Source organism: Physella acuta, unplaced genomic scaffold, assembly GCF_028476545.2.
Source record: "Physella acuta isolate Inbredline_101_S28 unplaced genomic scaffold, ASM2847654v3 ptg001607l, whole genome shotgun sequence".
Lineage (NCBI taxonomy): Eukaryota > Metazoa > Mollusca > Gastropoda > Physidae > Physella > Physella acuta.
Window position 1 is genome coordinate 43,040 of NW_026733121.1, and position 26,395 is coordinate 69,434.

The 26,395-nt window shown below is 37.1% G+C and overlaps 1 protein-coding gene across 1 annotated transcript; it reads left to right on the forward strand.

The window, feature by feature from the left end:
• The first annotated feature begins 13,131 nt into the window (after nt 1–13,131).
• LOC131929288 (uncharacterized) lies at nt 13,132–25,563 on the forward strand. The gene is made up of 2 exons (XM_059285375.1): nt 13,132–13,410; nt 24,745–25,563. Exon 2 carries the CDS (start codon nt 24,758–24,760, stop codon nt 25,184–25,186), a length of 429 nt encoding a protein of 142 aa, XP_059141358.1. The 5' UTR covers nt 13,132–13,410; nt 24,745–24,757; the 3' UTR covers nt 25,187–25,563.
• Nucleotides 25,564–26,395: the final 832 nt, after the last annotated feature.

Here is a 26,395-nt window from a genome sequence, read left to right on the forward strand (position 1 = left end):
TAGGCTTTTCATTACACTCGCGTGTGTACCAGGTCAGCCGTGTTGTAGGGCATAGTGTTAAAGCCGATGATTCTGGACCAATGCGTTTATTTTTAGCGTAAAAAAATACTTGTTTTTGTCTATTCTATATTTAATTCGGTACATATTCAAAATCTAGGTCTATATATAATTCATTGTGTTCATATGTCCTGTTTTTATTTTTTTAAACCCCACAACAAACGTATGTTTTGTAAGGGTCTTGTATTAAAGCCCTATCCTGATTGATTTATTTTAAATATGTAGGCCTATATATCTTATAAAAAACAAAAATAAAACTAAAGATAGCGGACTTTGTGACTTAAGATTTGATATCAATGTCAAATGTCAAGGTTTGATATCAATGTCAAACATGAATTGTATGTCAGGTCTTATGCACCTACCACATAAAGATTACATTATTTTCCAAGGAATCTGGGTAGATAATTCTACATAACAGGAATTCTTTCTGACGAAACCCATTCAAGGTATCAAATAAGTTAGTAGTGTTAAAGTTCAATAACTAGGCCCACTTCCATAGATTTTCCTAAAAAAAAATAGCCTACTCGTCTGTTCTAGGTGTGTAAATCTTGACAGACGTCATACATACTTTGCCGATAAGTCCTGATAAAAGTGAAAGTGCTGACCTGCTTTTATCGCTGACCCAAAAACGGTATAAGTGGGTTCGGTATATGTAACAAAAAGGATGGGAGAGGTGTAGGCTACATGACAGACACGAGCGGATCAATGAAGGGTTTGTGGGGAGCTTAGTCACCCCATCGCACATTTACACACATTTACACATACACAACACACACATAACACACACATGTATATATATATATATATATATATATATATATATATATATATATATATATATATATATATATATATATATATATATATATATATAGTGGCGTAGCGAGGGGGGGAGCGGGGGGGGGATGCGGACCACACCGGGTGAAACAATTTGTGGGGGGGTTGTGACACCAAGACTAAAAATAGCAAAATATATAGAGAAAAATGATAATTCCAGTTAATTAAGTGATTAATTCGAGTGTTAAAAAGTTTTTCAAGAGCAAATTTGACAAACCCCGACAAGGGTGGAAGGGAGGCGGGGGAGGGGTGCAAATCGAAAGTTTGAGAGTGGGGGTGCAAATCGAAAATTGAAAGTTTGTCCCCGGGCGCCGGGAAGGGACGCTACGCCTCTGGGGGTGACACCATTAAGTGCCGCACCGGGTGACACCCGACCTCGCTACACCATGGTATATATATATATATATATATATATATATATATATATATATATATATATATATATAACTTTACCCCCACCCTGCTCGAATAATATGCTGGAACCACCAATGAATTGGGGGGGGGGGGGAGGATTCCCGTAAAAAAATGAAATCATTACGGAGGATTTGAACTGTTTGATCACATGACTAGAGCTGACATCACGTGAGCAGTCTGACGGCGAAAGAACAGTTCCCCTTCTAGCCTCTGTGTGATCCGCAACAAAGGATCATTTATACTGCAGATCATACGTTGTCTGTCTTTTATTTCTTCTTTACTGGTGTCAAATATCTAACAGAATAAATAAACGGGTGTAGATGGGCGGGGCTGCCTTTGATTCAGTATTAAAAAGATGGAGCAGCCTCTTGTTTTCACGGGTCAATCAAAATAGCAATAATTCTCGTCAGCAGGGGTGTGTTGTAAACCTGATTATACTTTATTGTTTAAATACATTTTAGTGTGATCTTGTCATGCAAACATTAACTACAATTTTTTTTTTGTTTCCTCAATAATTACCTTCTCCAGACATACGTTTAAGAGAAAGCTTCTTTTGGGAAAAGTCTTTAGTGATGTTCTCCACCGTCTCCCTCACCTGATAAAAATGAAAAAAAAAAGAAATATAAATGAAAAATAATTAACTACATTAACCATTATCTGCACCCCCCCCCCCCCTTTCCCGAAAGTTTCAAGTTTTATTCCGGAGAGAAAATTATGAAAGAAACCTTCGTCTTCATTGATATGTCTTTATTTTTTAGAATCTGTGTTGTGAAACGTCTTTAACTAAACGTCAGTGCTCTTACGCTAAGTTACAAAATATAATTGGTTACAATTTAACGACCCGCTCGATACAGCGCTGGCGGCCAACGATTGTTTCCCTTTGCTGGCAGTCAACGATTATTTCCCTTGGCTGCCCCTCTCATGAAATCACAATTTAATATCAATTTGATGGGCACTTGCACAACCGAACGGAAGTTTTATCACGGAAAAAATCTAGTCCTTAAACAAGGATTAGATAAACTTTAAAATATTTTTTAAAAATTAAATTTAACAGGTACGTTTATTTAAGACTAACTGTATTTGAGTCATGGGATTGACAGGAGTTTGTTTTGTTAAAAAATGTGGTTATTTGTTTTTGGTGGCAAGATCCCGTTTGGATTTGTGGTAACTAGTATCACGGTGGAAACTGGCTTTGGCCACGGTAGATAGGTGGATTCGTCTAGGACTCTTGGATGGGTCTTTGGCGACGGTGGATTCTTTTCGTCTTCTTCTTTTTCTTCTTCTTCTTCTTCTTCTTCATCTTCTACGTTCTTAATTTTAGTGTTGAAGGAATCCCCTCCAACACAATTAAGTATACGTGTCAACTGGTTATGCGCCGTTGAGAACGTTGACTCCGATTTCAGCCTGCTTTTCTTATTGGATTTGCTTCGATAGCCTTTGTCCAACCAAGAACAAACTACAAGGCAGCAGTTGTTTGATTTTGGAGTTGTCTCTCCTAGAAGAGTGGCTGTCCCCAGCTAACGAGCCTCATCTGCCCGAGACGATGGATTCGTCTTGGTCAAGGTGAATCGGTCTTTCGTGACAGTGGATCGTGGAAGTGATGGAGTGGGTTTGTGTATGCGGGGGTTGATGGTGAGGGAGAGGGACGTTGACACAGGGAGGGAGGAGCCGAACGGTAAACGGGAAACGGTGTTTTTTATGTATCTGATCGACCCATCTAACAAGAAAATCACGTACGTCGATCTGGCTATGGTCTAGTCTAGATTTTAAAAAAAAGACGACGTTTTAACCACTGGTCTTCGGCAAAATTAACTATTCACATCTTATAAAGAGTTTTAAAATTGTGTGCGCCACTCCCCACCCGGGCCCACCCTTTCACACATCAACACTCCCATACGCTTCATAAATTCTGTGATTTGAAAAAACCTTCCGCGACGTATTCAAACCGACCAGACTGTTCAAAACAATAAACATGGCTACATATGACGCCTTAGTTTAGCGCATCGTAAAAAGATAACGAGATTTGTTTCGTTTGTTTTCTGCCCAGTTTGGCTTGGAAGAATAAAAAACAGGAACATGAAGGACCATAATCGTAAATCCTGGCAATAATCGCAAAGAAAACAGAGAAAATGAGAGACTCAAAGGTGATGATTTTTAACAAGAGATATAACCGTATACACAAACTAAAAACCTTAATTAGAGATCAAGGGCAATAATCGTAAATTATAATTATTCATTTCTAAGTGTTATAGGTCTGCTTTTCCAGGTAATATTTTTTATTGGACCGTATCTTCACTATGACACCTACAGAGTTACATCCTGCATCAACACTCTTTTAAACAAATCAATACCTTAAGTATGAGTTCAAACCAGGTGGAAAATATTTACATGAACGTCAGAGATAAATATTTCTGTAAATCGCTAGAGTGGATTGGGTTGCGTGTCAATGGTAGTGGTTTAGAAGAGAAATAGTTTTGAAACCCCGGGATAGTGACCTTGCGTTATTATATTTTTTCCACTTAGCCGAGGTTTAGTGTAGATGATGTAGAAGCTGAGTGAACAATAGCTAGAAATAATTTTTGCAGACAAAAGTCTCTTTCATGCATCTCTTCATGTGAGGGGGGGGGGGGGGGCTGTTTATCGCCCCCTTCCCGAAAATAAAAAAGCTAGAAGAATATAATTTATTTAGAACAACTATAATTTAACCAGTGTCTCGCACCCTCTCCCCCCCCCCCCCCCCCCCGCCGAAAATTAAACTCCGCCCCTCTCCAAATGTTTTATGGGCCACTCTCAAGGAGATTAATGTCTGAAAGAACCACTGTTTGCAGATAAGTAGAAGGAACCATATATATATATATATATATATATATATATATATATATATATATATATATATATATATATATATATATATATATATATATATATATATATATATATATATATATATATAAGTATTAACAAAACTTATAATGGCGAGCATTTCAAAATACTAAAAATAGGTCAAACAACAGGCTTTTGTATATTATGCGTTAATGGGAGAAAATGAAATCGTTTTCTTTCAATAAAACAATGCATCACAGTTTAAATAACTGTAAAAATAAATACAAACTCGCGGATGGCTATTCTGTGTGTTAAAAAAATCGCTAAATATAAATAGCCATATACGCCTAATTATCTTCTTCTACTCTTTATAAATAAACCCGTACACAGACGGGCGGTTTGTGACTCGCTACATCACGTGACGCGTGGTTTGTCACGTGGTCTTTGACATACGGTTGGCGATGCGTGGGCTGTGACGCATGCTTATATCACTATTCTCATCTTTTGCGCTCAAAGTTTAAAACTGCTCCACACTTAATTTAATAAACTTCTTCTGTTGACATCACCACAACCCCATGTATCGGAAATGCAAGTCAACATCTTACGATTTCCGCCCACTTGGACCAAGTCTGCTAGAGTCACTTCACAAGGTGGGCGAATCGATCCATGAAAAACAAGTCGTCTATCTCACTGATCGTTTCAAACTGTCATCAAAGTTTTATGCATGTTTGCTCACGCTGTCTTTGACGGCTCAGACCGGCAGACCGGTCTCCTGCCGGCTGATGCACACGTCTTTAGATCCTCCTGTTTGATCTCACCGTGACCCAGTTATACGTATGATGGACGCTGGAGAAAAATAGATTTTCGTATTGAGTAACATTTTTTTTTTACAAAAAGTAAAAATACTTCACTTTTTTTCTTACGGGTTACCAGACAACCCCTGTTCGGTCATTGTAAATACAATATTGCATACCAATGACTATTTTTATTCTGACAGCTACATTTTTGATTGTTATCAATCCCCATTACTCCACTAGTCACAGCAGTACCGAATTCTCTCCCCTGGATAATTATCTATATATATAATTCTCTTCTGGGAGACGCTAGAAAACAAGCTGTAAACGCGCTCCCTACCATCCCCACCCCTGCATGATCTTAGTGAGCTGTGGTTCACGCTATGTTTACCTTCGTGGAGTCGGGTTTAGTGACGGCTATTAGGGGCAGATAATTTAGTTTGAAACGATTTTAAACGTTGGGGGGGGGGGGGGGGGGAGGGAAGGAAGGGGGGGGGGGGGTGTTATGGTCCTTAACGAGCTACTTATAGTGTTTTAAAGAAATATTTTCAGTGTCAGCGTTGGTACTGTCGAATTCACAAATTATGAATTTCTGAAAAGTAGAAAAAACAACAACTAAATAGCGGCGTATGTTATGCCGCGGGCCGGCTCGTCATTCTTAATAGTATAGTGTTAGCCTATCGTAGTGTAGTTCCCGCCGTCATGCACCGTCTGCTGTTTTTGTAACATTACTTTTTAGTGTCTGTCTTGTGATGTTAAATAAAATGTCCAAAAACTCAGAACTTCGTTTCGAAGAAATTTAGGTTTTAAAGAAAATACAGACCAATTAATCTTAGAATTCAAGCTACCAAACAATTGTAAAAATGACATTTTGTTTGAATGTTGAAAAAAAAAAAATCCGAAACGAAATAACTCAATGAATCACTCAGACAGCGCCAACTAAAATCAGACGGTTAGAATCACGCAAACAATTGGGATGTCTGCTTTTAAACATTCCGAAAAGAAAAGTAGAAATAAAAAAAATTCGAGATATCGAGATAATTTTGTGATGTTCCTACCCCAACCAAATGCTTTAACCATGACATTATCCCATGCCCCAATTCTTATCTAAGCTGTAACTTTCAAAACAGGGGGGACGAACTAAATTTTCCGGGGGGAGAGGGGGTGGGGAAGGGAGGACACAGGTAAAAGTATATATTTTCTATATAAATTCTATTTTGTTGCCCCCTCCCCCCGCCCGAAAAGATGCATGAAAGAGACACCTTAGAGTAACGACATTTATGGAAGGGAAAGAATATTTTTTTGCGAAACAAATATAAGTTACAAGTTAAAAATTATTTAGTATACTGTAAAAAACAAGTTTAAGTAAATTATTTTGAAGCATTTTCGGTATAAGATTTTATAACAAATAATATACCATCTGTCTTTTTAGAAGAGCCCTAAACCCGTAGGTTGCTGACCTGTGGCACAAAATCACTGTAAATTTGTCGTCCATCCTCTTTTTTTTTTATTATTAACACGTTTTTATTAACTCAGCTTCGCGTGTGTTTGTTGTTAAAATTGACATCGAAAATTAGCCCACTTCTGATTGCTCTATAGACCTGAAATTTGGCATGCATGCTACTTTCGCCTAACAATTTCAGATGCAATCATAAAAACTAGCAATTAGAGACCGTAATTAGCTTAATTTAATTACGCCCCAAGGACCATAAAATTGAGGACATGATTTCTAAAGATACCGACAAGACTGGAGGCTTATCGACACAGTTACTTCGGCCCCAATCGATGTGAGCGCGCTGGCCGTGATCGTATAGTAGTTAGTACTTCTCGTTGTGGCCGCGACAACCCAGGTTCGAATCCTGGTCGCTCAAGATTTTTTTAGTCCGTGTATTTATAAACACTTAGTCAATTCATACTTAATCAAGTCATTAGATAAAGTAGAAAATAAACTATATAAAAAACTTTTTTAAAAACCACGTTTTTCATGTGTAGCAACGGACTAAAAAGGAGAAAATAAAATACTTAAAAAAAACTTTTTAAAAAACCACGTTTTTCTTGTGGACTAAAAAGTAGAAAATAAAATACTTAAAAAAAACTTTTTAAAAAACCACGTTTTTCTTGTGGACTAAAAAGTAGAAAATAACTATTTACATACATTTGATGACAAAAAACGTGGGTACGTTCACCATCAAATTTCCCGACCCATCTGCCCGACCCACGTTTTTTGTCATCAAATGTATGTAAATAGTTATTTTCTACTTTTTAGTCCACAAGAAAAACGTGTTTTTTTAAAAAGTTTTTTTTTAAGTATTTTATGTTCCCTTCACTCATCTCCCCATCCCTTAATAGACAGGCAGACGTATAATTTGGGGACGCGTCGTTAGTTTTCAATATTTTTAGGCTACTATTATAGCTGACTTGATTTTTTACTATTTTAAAATTTAAGTCCACGCCCCCACATTGATTCCGCTCCACATCGTTCAATAACTGATGCCCAAAATAATCGGGGCTGACTTTGTTTTTTCTTTTTAATGTTTGATAATCTGGAGCACACAAACAGGGATAATCTGGAGCACAGAAACAGAGATAATCTCGCGCCCTAGGCACCCACATACTGTTAACCTGGAACCTTAAGCTGTCCACGACTTAACATATATACTAGTACTGCCCACTACACGACACGACACATGGATACTTACTATCCACTACACGACACAAATACCCTTATTATCAACTACATAAATACCCTTACTGTCTACCACACGACACAAATACCCCGACTGTCCACTACACGACACAAATACCCCGACTGTCCACTACACGACACAAATACCCCTACTGTCCACTACACGACACAAATACCCCGACTGTCCACTACACGACACAAATACCCCTACTTTCTACTACACGACACAAATACCCCTACTTTCCACTACACGACACAAATACCCCGACTGTCCACTACACGACACAAATACTCCTACTTTCTACTACACGACACAAATACCCCGACTGTCCACTACACGACACAAATACCCCTACTTTCTACTACACGACACAAATAACCCTACTTTCTACTACACGACACAAATACCCCAACTGTCCACTACACGACACAAATACCCCTATTGTCCACTACACGACACAAATACCCATACTGTCCACTACACGACACAAATACCCATACTTTCCACTACACGACACAAATACCCCTACTGTCCACTACACGACACAAATACCTCTGCTGTCCACTACACGACGCAAATACCCTTACTGTCCACTACACGACACAAATACCCCTACTGTCCACTACACGACACAAATACCCATACTTTCCACTACACGACACAAATACCTCTGCTGTCCACTACACGACGCAAATACCCTTACTGTCCACTACACGACACAAATACCCCTACTGTCCACTACACGACACAAATACCCATACTTTCCACTACACGACACAAATACCCCGACTGTCCACTACACGACACAAATACCCCGACTGTCCACTACACGACACAAATACCCCTACTTTCTACTACACGACACAAATACCCATACGTTCCACTACACGACACAAATACCCATACTTTCCACTACACGACAAAAACACCCCTACCTCCAACGACACAAGATGTACCCGCCTACACGACTCAAATACCCCGACGAAAACAATCGAGCTTTAAAGTACGTCATCTTCCCTGTGGTACCATGGGATGTGGTGTGGACCAATCTCCCAGAATCCCATCTCAATATAAATTACTTTATTTCATTTTGTATTGCCAGACTTCGTGAAGGTTTTCTGTTCCATAGAATTTCAAAATATAATTTAAAAAAAAAAAAAAATTTGTAGAATTAAAAAGCAATTTTCTAATGTTGGAGCAAATTATTTATTTTTTTAAATTTCAGTTTTATTTTTTTTTAAATATTAGTTATATTCATCCGTTTGAATTGTCTTTCTAACATTACACTGGCTAGAAAATCTGGCCACATCAAGAAAGCTCCGGTATAATATTCCTAATAAATCAAAGTTTTTAACGGAAGTTTGGTCAATAGAGATGCCGGTTGGGATGTTTATAGCCGGTATCGGGAACAAAGAAAGCGGCCTATTGTTTGAATGGAACCTGACGCGGCGGGAATAACGTAAAACAATCTCATTTTCAGCGAAATGATTTTCAACGAATTAGTGAATTAAAGGCTTTATCTTCGTCAACAGAAAATTTCAACCGGTTCAGAAAAGGATTGTGAATGAAAATATATCTAATCTATATATATTTTTAAATAGTTTATTGCCAAATAAAATTTTGCAATCCACAAACCATATACGGGTAATGTGGGCAAATTACAACACACAGTTTTGAACTAGCGAGTGAGTGTGTGTTGGTGGGGGGGGGGTAGTTTTTAAGTTGTTCCTTGTTTCCTGACATCAGTTATATTGTTCCTTGTTTCCTTACATCAAACAGTTATATTGTTCCTTGTTTTCTGACATCAAACAGTTATATTGTTCATTGTTTTCTGACATCATCAAACAGTTATATTGTTCCTTGTTTCTTGACATCAAACAGTTATATTGTTCCTTGTTTCCTGGCATCAGTTATATTGTTCCTTGTTTCCTTACATCAAACAGTTATATTGTTCCTTGTTTCCTGACATCAAACAGTTATATTGTTCCTTGTTTCCTGACATCAAGCAGTTATATTGTTCCTTGTTCCCTGACATCAACCAGTTATATTGTTCCCTGACATCAAACAGTTGTATTGTTCCTTGTTTCCTGACATCAGTTATATTGTTCCTTGTTTCCTGACATCAAGCAGTTATATTGTTCCTTGTTCCCTGACATCAACCAGTTATATTGTTCCCTGACATCAAACAGTTGTATTGTTCCTTGTTTCCTGACATCAAACAGTTATATTGTTCCTTGTTTCCTGACATCAGTTATATTGTTCCCTGACATCAAACAGTTATATTGTTCCTTGTTTCCTGGCATCAGTTATATTGTTCCTTGTTTCCTGACATCAAAAAGTTATATTGTTCCTTGTTTCCTGACAACAGTTATATTGTTCCTTGTTTCCTGTCATCAAACAGTTATATTGTTCCTTGTTTCCGTTCACGATTGCTCTTGTTTCTTAAGGTAATTCTTGTTTCCAAATCTGTTGGCGGAGTCAAGTTCCCTGTTCCCCACATCTAAATATATTATCCATGAGCCCGACTCTATATGTATGTTTCCTGTTCTCAAAATCTAATTCTATTTTCTATGTTCCTTGTTCCCAACATATAAAATATGTTCTATTTAATAAACATTTAACATTAAACTTATCTTCTTCAAACACATGAAAAGAAAAACAACGTTTCTTAAAACTAAAACCCAAAATTAATCAACCATTTTTTATACTTAAAAATTCATTAATTAAGCCAAGAGAGATCTAGATTGGTTCACCTTTTTTTTTAAAAAAAAAACACATGCGTTAGCTCTTATTGTAATTGGAAAATATGCACCTATTTACGTTATGACAATTTGTTTTTTGGATTAGTAAATACTAGAATACCCGTCATCCGTTGGATAACTGTGGGTTTCGGGGGACATCCATCAAAAAACATCACGTCTGTCACTCAGAGGCATAGCGACCCTTCCCGGCGCCCGGGGACAAACTTTTCGATTTTAACCCCCCCCCCCCCAAGATTTCGATTTTCAACCCCCCCCCCTTCAAATTTTTGATGTGCACCCCCCCCCCCCCACTCAAACTTTCGATTTGAACCCCCCTCAACCTTTCAATTTATTTTTCCAAACCATTTTGGCGCCCCAACATATGTCCCCCCGCCCCCCCCCTCCACCTCCCCCCCGCCTCCCCTTCCCCCCCCGCCTCCCCCCCCCCCCGCCTCCCCTCCCGCCCCCGCCTCCCCTCCCGCCCCCCCCCCCCCTCCTCGCTACGCTACTGCAGTGTCACTTATCGTCACAAAAACAGACCCCACATTCAAAAATATGTTTCTTATCTTTTAAAAACACCGAAAACACCGATTTCGGACTATCCCTTCATATACTGACGTCACATGTGACCTACTCAACTCTACTTCACCTGCCCAGTGTCCCGCCAAGTCTCAGACAACATGTTTTTATCGTTTAAAAAACTATTCCAGCCGAGCATGTCTCTGACCACACTATCCTTTCATATGCTTAGGACAAAGAAACAGATGAACTCTACTTCACCTGCCCTGTATCCTGCCAAGTTCAGATAGGCAACTTTATCATTCACATCTAAAAAAAAAAAAAATTGAAAAAAAATATCATTGACATATTGGTCTAGAACCTGTACCACCCACATGAGAGCGGACTACGCTACCAACTTAGCTATTTACTCGTGACGTCACAAATGAATTTTTATACTATACTTTTGAGTCTCCGCGCATAGATCTAGATCTAAGTCTAGTAGTAGAATCTAGTAACTTTCAAATTAAATTTTATCTTAAATTAGCCAAACAAAGATTTATATAAAATAATTAAGGCCTGAAATAGATTCTAGATGTATTAAGGCCTGAAATAGATTCTAGATGTAGAATTTACATTAAGTCTAGATCTAGAATTTACATTGAGTCTAGTGACCTAGATCTAGGCTAGATCTAGATCTAGGCTAGATTCATAACTTTCCTTCGACAGCTGATCTTTAGATCTAGAGAAATTTATTGTAAAACTAAATGAAAAAAGACAGTTTAAAATCGATATAAGTGTTGGAACGTAATAAATACAGCAAACGGACGTATTGTTAAAGTTATGACCGACAGAAAATTAGATTTAGAACGCGTTAAACTTTTGAATGGGAACACAATTTTCTTCGATAGATGCCGCCATTTTATTGTACTAAAGAGTAAACAAAAAACTGTGACGTCACGGTCCCGCCGAGTGTAGTGGTCGTTCTAAACTTTTAAAAAAAAATGGGTTACTCTGCGTATGAATAAATCAATAAATTAATTAACATCTTTAAATAAATGTGTGATTAACAGTCTGTCTTAAAACAAAAAAATTTCTCTACCTACATACTATTTTACAGCTTTCCACGATGAGTGCAACCATGCGAGATAGTCAATCAGGCAAACAAACAAACAAACAAATAAATATTCAAACATGTAAACAAACTTGACTTTTAGTAGTTTTAGATAGATAGATTACACATTGACACAGTGTAAATACTAACACACAGGCACCCATTTGGAGCGAAAACTCCTTAATCAAAGAACTTCTGGCAAGCAGGTTAATTAATCTTGGTGGGGTGGGGGGGGGCATGGTCATCAGAGCTCATCTAGAAAGAAAAGAAGGATGAAGTCGGGGTCAATGGGTCACATAACGCATAACATATTGTCTCGTAATACTTAATTGTATTGGAAGAAATCTACTTTAATATAAAAATAACAACAGCGAAGAAGAAGGAGACTTTCGTACTTAAAACTATACTGATAATGATTTAAACTTAAACTAAACCATACATGCATATTCAAAATAACCATATCTCTCACAGTGCTCAACATAATTCTTTACACCTTTCTGTTAGCCAGTGTTTCTTCCAGACATTTTTCTCCAAGGGGGAATTGGAATTTTCGGGGGGGGGGGGGGGGGGGCGGTTAACATTTTTCGGGGGGGGGGGGGACATTAGTAAAAGTGTATGTTTATTATATAAAATCCATCTTGTTCAGGAGGGGGGGGGGGGCGGTAGACTTTCTTCGGGTGGGCGAAGCCCCCCAAAGAGATGCCTGGAAGAAACTGCTGTTAGCATGGGACGGACTTTATCAGCTTATATTATATATTCGATTAAAACAAAGATTTCTTAACTTTACATAACAGAAAAAAAATTTCTAAAAAAATTATATTTTGATGATATTTTTTTCTTTAAAAAAAAATGTAGATCTCTACTGGGACAATTTCTTAACTTTTCAATGAAAATAAACCACCATTAGATTTAAAATGGGAATATTTCTAGACTTTAAAAAATATTTTTTTACTTGATCTATAATATTTTTTCTCGACGGATTGTTGCTCAATCTTTGACAGGTATTTTCTCCCCGATGTCTTTGATGCACGCGCCCTGGAGAGTGCGCAATCCCCCCCCCCCCCCCCAGCTCGTCTCTAATTGGATTGGAAGCTCGTGGTGGCAACAACGCCATTGTGGCAACCCCCGGCCTCCCATGGCGGGCTGTAAGGTGAGAAAGGTATAAAAGATGGAGACGGAGACGTGTGACACCTGAGATTCCGCAAGAGTAGTGGGCCCTGCTTCCAATGAGTTCGCTCACATCTGAAACTAAATATTCTTCCGCTTTTTTAAAATAAAATAGCCAGTCGATAGTTTAATTTTTTTATATACTCAAGGGAGGCAACCACGCGATATATATAGAAAACTTTTAGAGTTAAGGTTTCTGTAAGAAGAAAAAACTTGGACCAGACGAAACTGTTTTAAATATTTATTCGAAAAAAAAAACTATTTTGTTCCGCCTCACGGTGAGTAACTCCAACTTTTGTTTTACATATCGTGTCATCTTTACAGGTTCTGTGTCTCAGTGTGTTGTATTCAACTTTTTGTTGCGCATGAATTTTATATTGATTTTTTATTAAAAGCTTTTATGTAACTTGATTCCTTGATAAAACGTTTTTTTTTTTTCATTTTTTTTAATAAAACGTTTTTTATTCATTTTTTTTTCTAATATATTATCTCAACTTTCATTTTCTGTAGCCTACTTTTTCACCGTTTGTTGAGTTCATAATTTGTATTTAAAAGACTGTTATTCTCTGTTAATTATAACAGTTGATTAAACTCTTTGTGATTCGATCTTCTCATGTGGGTTTACCGGAACATATAATTTTCTCTGCAATTATCACGTTTCCGTCCAATCAAGTGATTTTTTGGATCTTTTATTTTATTTTTTATGTCTTGATTTTACTATTACTATCTGAAACTGAGAACTGTTTCCACAACCAGCAACAGACCCTAGCAGGTAACACGCGAATTATTTTTTTTTTAATATTATTTCTTCTCTTCTTTCTTCTGAATTTTTAATGTTGGAAGGGATTTTCCTCCAACACAATTTTGTATTACGTGTCAACATGTTATGCGCCTTATATAGGCCGTTGACTCCGATTTCAGCCTGCTTATCTTTTTGGATTTGATTCCATAGCTTTTGTCAAACCAAGAACAAACGCTGTTTGATTTTTGTGTTGTCTCTCCAAAAGATTTGCTATCCTCAGCTATAGGGCCTCTTTTGCCCGGGGTTCGAACGCGAGACTTTTCTAGTTTAGTAACCATGAGTTTTACCCCACTTTACATTACAATTACCTAAAAAACTCAAACTCTCTCAAGTTAGGAACTTTTTTGTTAAAAATGCTCTTGATAATGCTTTTGATAATGTTATTATTTAGAAAATCCATTATAACTTGTAAAATGTGTTCTAAAGATGTGTTTGTGACTTGAATACAAGTGCGTACATTAAAGTAATTATCGCGCAAATATATGCTCAAAATTTAACTTAATAAATCAAATGAGCAAAATGAGTACGTGGCTTCGTTTATTATAAGAATTTTATTGGCAAACATTTTTTTTAACTGGACGGCGTGATTAGATTATATCCAAACTATACCTTTATATACCAGATACATCTAAAAACATCTAAGCTGATAACTCTACTTCCTCGCCAGGTCTGATTGTGCAACCATATAGTAAAAAAATTAAAAGCTATTAAGGTTTAGCTATGCTTTCTTAAAAGGAAGATTAGCAGAATGGCATTGCTTTTTTTAAAGGACAACTAGTATGACTGCTTTGATATTTGGTTCATAGTTACTTTTATTGTTAAACATCATGATGGGCTGTGAACAAAACTGATTTTTAAAAATTCCTTGGTAACCATAATAATATTGAATAAACTATTTTTGCCTAGAGTAGCAACGTGTTTACTACTTCGATTGATTTCTCAAAATGAAAAAAAGTAGTTGCAGACTACAGTATAGTTAACAAAGGAAAATTAATGGCAACAAAAGTTTGACCCTGGAATCATTGGGTGGTTAGTCGTACTTCGAAAGGTTCTAGTTTAAAACAATGTTCTACAACATTGTTGGGCTGAATTAAATTGTTCTAGCAGACGTCAGCGGGTTATTGAATTAATTAAGTTTAAATCGGTACCAGCCTCACAAGACATGATGGCGTCTTACAAGACATGATGGCGTCTTACAGGACATGATGGCGTCTTACAGGACATGATGGCGTCTTACAGTGATGTGTTTACAGGACATGATGGCGTCTTCCAGTGATGTGTTTACACACAACTCTTACAGACCCGACGGTCTATACGGCTCAACTGGTTTTTTTTACCTCCCTTTATGGAGAGTTCATGGGATCAGCACCATTCGATCAGCTGATGTAAATTTTCCAGAAGTTAGTTACCCACTATAGCTGGGTCGCCTCAGGGATCTACTGATTCGTCCCCGATCAACAACATTCTAGACTTGCTGGTTAGCAGCGTAGTGCCCTACAATTTCATGTTACAAATGAAATGTTTGTAAAATCTTTAGTAAATAATGTTTTAATAACATGCTTGGTTATATAACAATGCACCAAAAAGTAGAAAACAAATTTTATTCTTAAATGTGTAATTATAGAATTCTCTTTGGTTAAATAGAGAGAAATTTGCGTTGAAATTAGCTGGAGTAATATCGTTGAACCATAATTATTTGTCCTAAATCTATCGCTTAGGGAGTACATGATTCACATCAAGCTTTCATTTCGCATTCTTGTTTTAACGCGAAGTTTCAAATACATTGTTATGGTGATTGTTTGATGCTTAGCATTATCTCTTCATTTTTCAGTGCACGAATTTTGCATTTATTTCTGTCAGTATAGGCACTATAAGAGAGTTGAAAAGTCAAAAAAAATGCTGGGTTCGTGTGTGAAGAGTTCGCTAATCTTTTAAGTATAAGCCCTCGTTCACTGTTTTTAAAATATCGATGATGATCCCATAGCTAGTTGTTAAGTCTTGCCGCATTCATTGGTAGTTTGAGTTAAAAAAAAATTTTTTTGTGCAGAATCAAAGCATCGCGTACCATTATAGCCTTTGCACCAACTTAATCATTCGCACAATTATACAATTTTTAACATTTAAACTTCGCACTATCATTATCTTTGAGACGCCATACAATAACACCCCATCATAGCCACTGTAACATAACAGCTAAACATCTGGCACTATCATAGCAGTGTACCATCATCGCATTTCACACCGTCATATAGTTTGTATTTTTATAACATTTCGCACCATCATACAGTTTGTATTTTTTATAACATTTAGATCCGTCATATAGTTTTGTATATTTTTAATATGTCGCACCACCATAACCTTCGTACCATTAAAACAATTCGCACCATCTCACAGATTTCACCATTATTATGGTGTTATCACGGTTTGAAACTTTCCAAAAGCGATGGTTGATACATTCTATCGTCTTCACTGGGAAGCGCCGACCTTTAAAAAAAACCTTTAAATACTACATTTAAACTGATCGATATGATTTAACTAAAGGAAAAAATACGAGTGCACTATCGTTTCAGAAAAACCAAACGCCTTTAATTGGGTGTGTATGTGAGTACATAGGCGTCACTAGGTCGGGTGTCCCCCTATGTGGCAACTCACAGCGTCGCCCCCACCCCCACCCCCCGAAACACACACACAAACACACACACACACACATATATATATATATATATATATATATATATATATATATATATATATATATATATATATATATATATATATATATATATATATATATATATATAATTCTCTTCTTGGAGACGATAGAAAACACCAAGCTGTAGTGGTGGGTGTTGTATTCTTTTATGGGTGGTGTTGAGAGGTGCCGTATCCGCATACCCTTAATTTAGTTCAGGTTCCTATTACATAGCTGCTATAGAGCTCGTCTCACTTAAAATTATGGACCAACACTGAAATTCTTCAAACACTTCATTGAAAAACCGACGGCTTGGTCGGGCGGTAGAGCTTACGACTGCTAACCCGTATGTCTTAAATTCAAATCACGGGGTTCGAGACTGTGTGACGTCCCTGAGGCCACCCAGCTGTGATGGGTACCTGACTCACGTTAAGGAAACAATAGCGGCTTGGCTTAATGCTGACCATATAATCCCTTCATATGCCGAGGTCATTGAAACAGATGACCTCTACTTCTTTTGCCCCATGTGTCTTGGTTACGAACGGGATAAAATAATGACGATGGACTAAAAAGTTCAAAGGCAAAAATCACAAACATTGTTCAAGGACCAAGGGATTATTATTTTTAAGTAAACCTCAGCATCGCCCAGAGGCCATAGTTAGCTTCAACTCAGGAGCGCTTCCTCGAGTTAAAATTTATAAATACATTTTAAAATATACTTTTCATTCATGACATTGTTGGTGAAAAAAAAATTCAAATAACTCAACTTTTAGTTTTAACAATGTGATTTATTTTTACCTGAGAGTTTTAATATGATATTTTGACGTGAGTTTTGATTGGCTGACTGACCTCGACAGCCGGTTAGCATGGGTGAAGGAAAGGACCAAAAGTTAAAAATATATTTCAGGTTCGTGGAAAGCAGTGGAGGGTTCTAGAGATGGAAAATATTTCCTATCATAAGACAATAGAGCCAGCCTATTTAAAAATAGTTCGCTATTTAAAAAAAATATTTTATTAATGTTATAACATTATGATGTCCAATTACTAATTTTAAAACAACAACAACAACAATAATTTAATTGTTCTGAATGAAGTGTATATGCTAATATATTTTTTCACCTTGTTGTGAATAAAATATCTTGTTACTTTGAATAAAGTTACACCATATTTCAGCCTGATTAACTCCGATTATTTCCCTTGATGCCGACACGGAGAGTGCAGTCCCCTGATTTTACCCTAGTTTTGACTTAAAACCTCGCCCCAGACAAATCCAAAAACATGTGCCCAGTTAATTGGAATTAAGAAACACTTATCCCTGCGTGGGGTAATTTGTCAACGTCCTGCGATTGGTGTCCAGTGTCACGTGATTTACGTTGATTGGTGTACGGTGTTGTGGTGTTTAAAGACATCTACGCACATCTCCAAATAATATAGGCTTTTCTGTCGACGGTTCTCAAAGTGCATCCGATTTCTTGGGATCTATTATCCTCACATAAAATATAACGCGATTTAAACTTGATTTGTTTCTGTCCCTTTTATGAGATTATTATTTAGAATTATTTAGATGGGATTTTTTATCTTGAGGTATTTGCTGTAAATGTGAGAACCACTGGTTGTATTCTTCCTTGCCTCGTCTGTCTTGCGGTGCCTCCCACACCTACGTCATGTAGATGTTTCTAGAATTTTGATACCCTGTTTCTAAGGAACGTGACCCGGGGAACTCAGATATCTGGGTGTGATTTTTTTAAAATTAATAATGCGACAAAATCAATAGGGTAGACTGAAATAATTTCAGTCATCCCGATTTTTCCTTTTAGATATAGCAGATGTTATGTTGGAGTTGTGGTTTGTGAGAGGTGGCGTGTTCTTTTATGTTTTATGGCAGTGGGGTATGCAGGTTTATGTGGTAGGGGAGAGGCTATATATATATATATATATATATATATATATATATATATATATATATATATATATATATATATATATATATATATATATATATATATATATATATATATATATATATATATATATATATATATATATATATATATATATATATATATGCGTTGTGTTTTTACTTTCTCGTATATACGAAGTATAGAGAAAGTATTGTAATCGTGCACAAAAATAACATGAAATTTTGACAGTTTTCACCGTTTTACTCCTCAGTCCTTCATCACATCCGGAGTATAGAGGACTTATTTTAATCAGGCAAAAATTATAAATACAAATATATAAACGTTTTGGCGTTTTATGCGTTATAGAGTCTTAAAAACTGGACTTTGCAATTCTGTCCGTATGTCTGTGTGTCTGTCTGTGTGTCTGTGTGTAAACACGATAACTTGAGTACCGTTACAGCTAGGTTGATGAAATTTAATATATAAGTATTTTATCAAAATTGTAGATCCTGATCGATTTTTGAGCGATTTCCGATAACCGGAAGTGGTACTTTTTCTACTTTGAATTTTTCAAAAGCCTATAAGTTGCGTACTATTTTAGATAGATGCATGAAATTTCACACGTAAGTAAAAGATCTAATTCTCTACCTTCTTTCAAATTTTGAGTAATTTCCGTTGAGCGGAAGTACTAATTTACGCTATTTCCGATTTCTCAAAAAAACGCATGTAAATTTATAAAGTACTAATAATATCCCGCACTTTTATGCACATTTTATTAGGCGTTCACTTGGTGTGGGACGGAGTGGTCTAGCGGTAGAGAGCTGGACTGCTAACCCGTTAGTCTCGAGTTCGAAACCGAGTTCAAGTCAGTAGACCGTCCCTGAGTCCACCCAACTCTGATGGGTACCTAACTCCTGTTAGGTAAAGTAAAGGCGGCTGGGCATAGTGCTGACCAAGATTGTCCCTTCATATACCGAGGTCACAGAAATTAAATTCCCAGTGTGGGCATAGTGATGACCACACTATCTCTTCATATGCTGAGGTCACCGAAACAAGTGAAGTCTACTTGCCCCATAGACCGTCAGGTTTGAAAGGGAAACTTTTCACTCGGTGTGCAATTTTATTTTACGAGATTCCATTCTATTATAAAAAGTTTAAGTAATTAAAAATGGATAACAAATATTGTCTATGTCCTGAGTTGCCATCACTCGTAATTTTATATTAGAACGAGCCGACCCGCGGCATGTCATACGCCGCTATTTAGTTGTTTTATTTTCTACTTTTCAGTAATTCATAATTTGTGAATTTGACAGTACCAATGCTGCCACTGAAAATATTTGCTTTAAAATACTAACCCCCTCCCTTTCCCCTAACCCCGACCCTACCCCCCCCTCCCTCCCACCGTGAAAGCAGCCTCCACTTAGTTACCTCCTGTAAGTTTAAAATCGTTTCAAACTAAATTATCTGCCCCTAATAGCCGTCACTAAACCCGGCTCTACTATTTGTAAACATTTAGCGTGACCACAGCTCACCAGACCATGTGGGGGTGGGGTGGGGGTGGTAGTGATAGTGATAGAGAGAAAGAGAGGGGACTGCAAGGCGCGCTTGCAGCTTGTTTTCTAGCGTCTCCCAGAAGAGAATTATATATATACGAGCCGGCCCGCGGCATAACATACGCCGCTATTTAGTTGTTTCTAATTTTCAATAATTCATAATTTGTGAATTCGACAGTACCAACGCTGACACTGAAAATATTTCTTTAAAACACTATAAGTAGCTCGTTAAGGACCATAACCCCCCCCTCCTTCCTTCCCCCCCCCCCCCCTCCCCCCCCTACGTTTAAAATCGTTGGCTCTGCTTGTAAACATTTAGAGTGAACACAGCTCACTAAAACCATGTAGGGGTGGGGAGGTAGGGAGAGCGTTTGCAGCTTGTTTTCTAACGGCTCGAAGAGGAGAATTATATATATAGATAGATATTCGAGAAAGTTTAGGGGAGATCACTCCCGGTTTATTTAAATTCTAAATAGTGCACGTAATCATTTTGATTAAACTAATTGCAATTTCGAAATCAATATGCCTGTTTGCCCTTATAATTAACATATTTTTAATTCCGTTTGATTTTAATTAATGTTGTAGAGTAAGTAACGAATGTAGAAAAGCCTTACATATACGGGTAAACAAAAGAGGGCAGGAAAAAGAAAAGGAAAACAGCATAGGGGGCGGCGTGGTCGGATGGTAGTGCTTCCGACTGCAAACCCGAGTGTTTCGAGTTTATATCATGGAGTCGAGTCTGTAGGACGTCCCTGAGTCAACCCAGCTTTTATAGGTACTTGACTCTCGTTTGGGAAGACAAGGTGGCTGGGCATAGTGCTGACCACACTGTCCTCTGTATACTGAAGACTTTGAAACAGATTAACTCTACTTCATCTTCCCCATATGTCTTGGGCAAGAGCGGAAGAAGATGATGAGTATTGAGTTGAAATTCGGCATAGAAACTTATTATTATCATCATCAACCGGACTACAATCTTTCTGACAACTTACATGAATGATAGAGCAATAGTTAAACTATAGCAGACATATCTTACACCGACTTTGTTGAACTCTACTACGTCACACACAAACAGCTATCGCAATGCAATCTTATGTTTTTTAAAATTGTGTTATAGTTCAGCTACTGGATGCTTTGAAAACACAAAATACATTTTTTTAAATGATCAACTTTTTCAAGCTCCAATCATGGTATATCATGTATTGAAAATGGTTCACTAACGGCTCTAACGTTAAATAGAGTACACAAACAGTTTTTCTTTCTCAGTTTCTTTTCGTTCTCGCCTTTGACTAGATTTGTCTGAGCTAATGGAATTTTCAGGCCAGTATCGACGACTTATAGATCTATACCACAGCTAGGAGCAAAAAATATCTGTTAAAATGCGTCAGTCATGACGTGAACCATAAGATGGGCTTCTTCATTAATCAACAGTTTAAAATAGTTTAGTATATACGGTTAGGATAAAGCGTTTGTGTTCTTTGATGGGTTAGGTAAGAGGGTTTATGTTCATTAAGGTGTTGTTAAGAGATGCACTATTATCGAAGTGGTTGTCGGAGAATGTACTGTTCTTGAACTAAGGGCTAAAAGGAGCGCTGTTGTTTTAGTTCAATGTTTACAGTGTCTGAGTGTGTTTACATGTCCGGCAAGTTGTGTGTAAGAAGACGCTACAACATTACCGAATTGATCGCTTCATAATAAAACAGCTCAGCTTGCCCTGAAAAGAACTTTGGCTTTTCAAGCTGACATAAGCTTGTTATACGGCTTATGCTTAATTAAGGCGCCTGTACATTGAGTTACAGAGCTAGGTGTTGGGGGGGGGGGGGGTATATAGGGCGTTTGTCGATGCTTTCCCCTTACGGCGCCCCCTGACAGAATTCTTCCAGATTCCCCGTGCTAACAGGGTCATTTTTTCTCTTGTTTTGATCGTTAAGTATTTCTTTAGAAATTTCAAATACAAGTTTTCGCTACTCTTTTTCTCTAGCCATTCTGAGGTAAGCTCCACAATTGGTCCCTAGTTAAGGGGGTAGCTTTGTTGTGATAAAATCAGTTTAAAACAAAGAAATAAGTACTAAAGATTTTTTTTAAAAGTATTATTTCGGTTACAAATAGAAACACACACATTTTTTTTTAAAAAAAGGAAGTATTTACAAAAAATAATATGAAGAATATGTAGTAGAGTTAAAGTTAAAACAGTAAAATCAGGATTCTTCTTCTTAATTCTAGTGTTGGAAGGGATTCCTTCCAACAAAGTAATACATGTTATGTACCAAGGCCGTTGACTCTCAGTCTGCTTTTCTATTTGGATTTGCTTCCATAGCCTTTGTCCAATAAAAAACAAACTACAAGTCAGCAGTTTGATTTTAGAGTTGTCTCTCTTAAAAAAAGAGTTGCCGTCCCTATCCGTTTTAGCCATAACGGAAAGCACTGGCACCACTGTCTCCATTTTCATCTACCCGAGCCTCATCTGCCCCGGGGTTTGAACTTGGGACTTTACGGTTCATCAACCATGAACTTAACCGATCCGACCAGGCCGACCTCCCCAAATCAGAAGTAATTGCCTGCTAAGATCTAAAAACTTTATTAGTTATAAAAGTTACGGACAGAGAAAATAGTATCTTTAAAAGCAGTATGACCACTCGTTCATATATGAAGTTTCCATAGTTTACTTGTTCATATCTCAGGGTCCATAACCTACTTGTTCATATCTGACGGGCAATATTCCATACGAAGTAAAACTCATGTTTCTCTGACCACCGAAAGTGATTGGGCTTGTCACTCATCAGAGCTGGGTGAGCTCAGAGACATTCTACGTCCTTCAGCCCGGGAAAAAAAAACTCGAAGCTTCCAGAAATTAAAAAAAATATTCGTACTAGACACACTGGTGGAGAAGATTTTGACTTCTGGTCATTATATTTTTACTGTTAAAATGTGTTTTTTTTTTGCTGCGGTTTTTGGCAACAAAAAAAAACCAGTTACATTAATTTTTTCACAGCCTATTTAATTCATTTAACTGACCAAATTTTATATTTCGAAATTTTAATTAACATTTTGAAATCTTTGCCATTTTTATGAAATTAAAAGCAACCATAAAATGTACTAAAATCAATATATACTGACACCCCCCCCCCCACCCCCATTTCATTTTCCACCACTTCACCTCGATGTTGTAACTCTCCATCAGCCAAAGTGCATAAAACTTAACAGCGGAAAATGATTAGAAATTAATATTTGTGCTATAAAAACTAAATAAAACCAAGTAATTAGCAGAGAAAGTAAAATACATTTACACGGCCGATAGAGCTCCACTAATTACAGATAAAAATCGAAAAAAAAAATTTAAACAGACCAATTAAAATTAGTTTTTTTGTGTTGGTTTCTGTTTGGGAAGGAGGGGGGGGGGGGGGGGAGAAGGAGAAAAATAAAAATAAATCATATAACAAGTTTGTTTCATTGATTTATGTTTCTAATAATAGAAAGGATAGTAATTGTTTGAAAGGAGTTTGAAGAAGATACTACTTGTATGTGAAGCTTGTAGTTTATATCTGTGGCTTGTAGTTTATATGTGTAGCTTGTATCTTACATGTATGGCTTGTAGTTTGAATGTGCAGCTTGTAGTTTATATGTGCAGCTTGTAGTTTATATGTGCAGCTTGTAGTTTATATGTGTGGTTTGTAGTTTATATGTGTAGCTTGTAGTTTATATGTGAAGCTTGTAGTTTATATGTGTGGCTTGTAATTTATATGTGTGGCTTGTAGTTTATATGTGTGGCTTGTAGTTTATATGTGTGGTTTGTAATATATATGTGTGGCTTGTAGTTTATATGTGCAGCTTGTAGTTTATATGTGTGGCTTGTAGTTTATATGTGTAGCTTGTAGTTTATATGTGTGGTTTGTAGTTTATATGTGCAGCTTCTAGTTTATATGTGTGGCTTGTAATATATATGTGTGGCTTGTAGTTTATATGTGCAGCTTGTAGTTTATATGTGTGGCTTGTATCTTATATGTGTGGTTTGTAGTTTATATGTGCAGCTTGTATCTTATATGTGTGGTTTGTATCTAATATGTGTGGCTTGTAGTATATATGTATGGCTTGTAGTTTATATGTGTGGCTTGTAGTTTATATGTGTAGTTTGTAGTTTATATGTGTGGCTTGTATCTTATATGTGATGTGTGTAGTTTATATGTACAGCTTGTAGTTTATTGTGCCGCTTGTAGTTTCAGCATTAAAATCCCACAGATCATGTACTTATTACATAATACAAAATATGACATTTATTGCCACCACTACTGATGACGTAATTGATGTACTCTTGACGTAATTTGTTGTATACATTTGAATATATTTTGTCTATCAGTATTATATTCATTACAAAAATTATTATATTTTCTTAGTTTACCTTTAAACCTAAATAAATTATGTATTTGTCCCTATTCACTTATTGTAATATCGGAAACCATCGCTTTAGGTCAATGATTGGGACTAGGACTATGGCAATAGTTAACATTAGGCCGAGTTTAGTATTTCTGTTTGACTTTAGGGTTTGGTTTGTTGTCGAATTATTAACGTAGACAATATCACTTATCCAAATACATTTCCATTAAATCAATTTTAGTCGTCTTTTTAAAAACATGTTCTATAATTTGTCCTTTCTCTCTATTTACCAGAATCTCAACCATCATGCCAATGGGATCTGCACGTGTACTCACGAGCTTGGTGCTGCTTGGACTCGTTGCCTTGTCCGTCTGCAGGACCTCGCCCTTTGACCCAGAAGAAGAGATCAACGACTTCCAGGACGACCTCTCTAAAAGGTCATTTCCGGGAGACGCCTCCCCAGACCCGCTCCTCCTCGCGCTGAGAGCGCATGCGCATTCACTGCGCCAGCTGGAGTCGGCCATTTTAGATCAGAAAAGATCCCTGACCAGTGGTCAGTACAGCTCCTTTCCATTTAGGCTCGATGACGACACGGCGTATAGGGGCATGAAGCGACGGTCGCTCTGGTCGCCCCTAGGGTACCTGCCCGCCTCTGCAAGGGTTCAGGGCAGCAGCTCCGGCACCGCCCGGCCTGAAAATGGAGAAAGTGGTGCCAGCGCTTTCCGTTACGGTTAAAACGGATTGGGACGTTAAATACCATCAACAGCAACAACAGTAACAACAGCAACAGCAACAACTGCAACAACTGTAGCAACAGCAACAACTGCAACGACATCAACAACAGCAACAAAAGCAACACCACCACATCATTTAGCTTAGTCATTCATTAAGGTATTTGACATTATGTCGTCATCAGCACACGTCAAAGAGAATCTGAAAATCTAAAACAAAAAAAAAACATTTAAAAAATTAGGTTTGAATGTATTGTTTTTCTTCCACAATATCGCCGTGGTTGTAGGATTGGCATTTTTAATTAGTTTATTTTAATTAGCGAATTAAAAATCTATTGTAATCGCATAATGATAAGATTGTTGCAAAAATAAAACAAATCTCCTTTTACAATGTGTAATATTAGCCATTTCAGAAAAAAACAAATTGTCAACGGCTGGTTGTTATTGTCATCAGTTGTTTGTTTTCCTAATCTTTGTTTTGTTTGTTTGTGGCTGTTTTAGTTTTCGATTGTTTTATTGTCAGTTTCATATTTTCGATAGATAATCAGCTAGATTAAACAAGGTGTCGCGGCTTCTTTTTGTCTACAGTGTATATCTTCACGGGCATGATTTTATTTTTATGCCTGAGTTTACCTCAAGCATCACTCGGGTGGGTGTGGGGGCGGACACAATGTGTGTATATATATATATATATATATATATATATATATATATATATATATATATATATATATATATATATGTGACGAGCGAACATTTACCCTGCTCGCAGCGCCAATTGTGACGAGCGAACATTTACCCTGCTCGCAGCGCCAATTGTGACGAGCGAACATTTATCCTGCCGACAACGCCAATTGTAACGAGCCAACAGTTACCATGCTCGCAACGCCACATGTAATGAGACCTAATTGCCTGTAGTGCCACGTGTTAACGAGTTTAACCACTCATTCTAGACAACATTGACCACAGTATAGATACTCAAGATGCAGGTTCGCTATTGATCCTTTATTACATGAATCAAGAAATGCTTCATAATAACACAATAAATCAACAGGAATGCTTCTCAATAATAGTCTGAATCAACTGACCCCTAACAGTCCTTCACTAGGCTTTATATAACTGAATCCACATGTCTATAATCCTTCTTAACACAATACGGCTAACCCGTTCTATAACCGACTTGACATAGTCACACAGACTGACTGATCTAAGC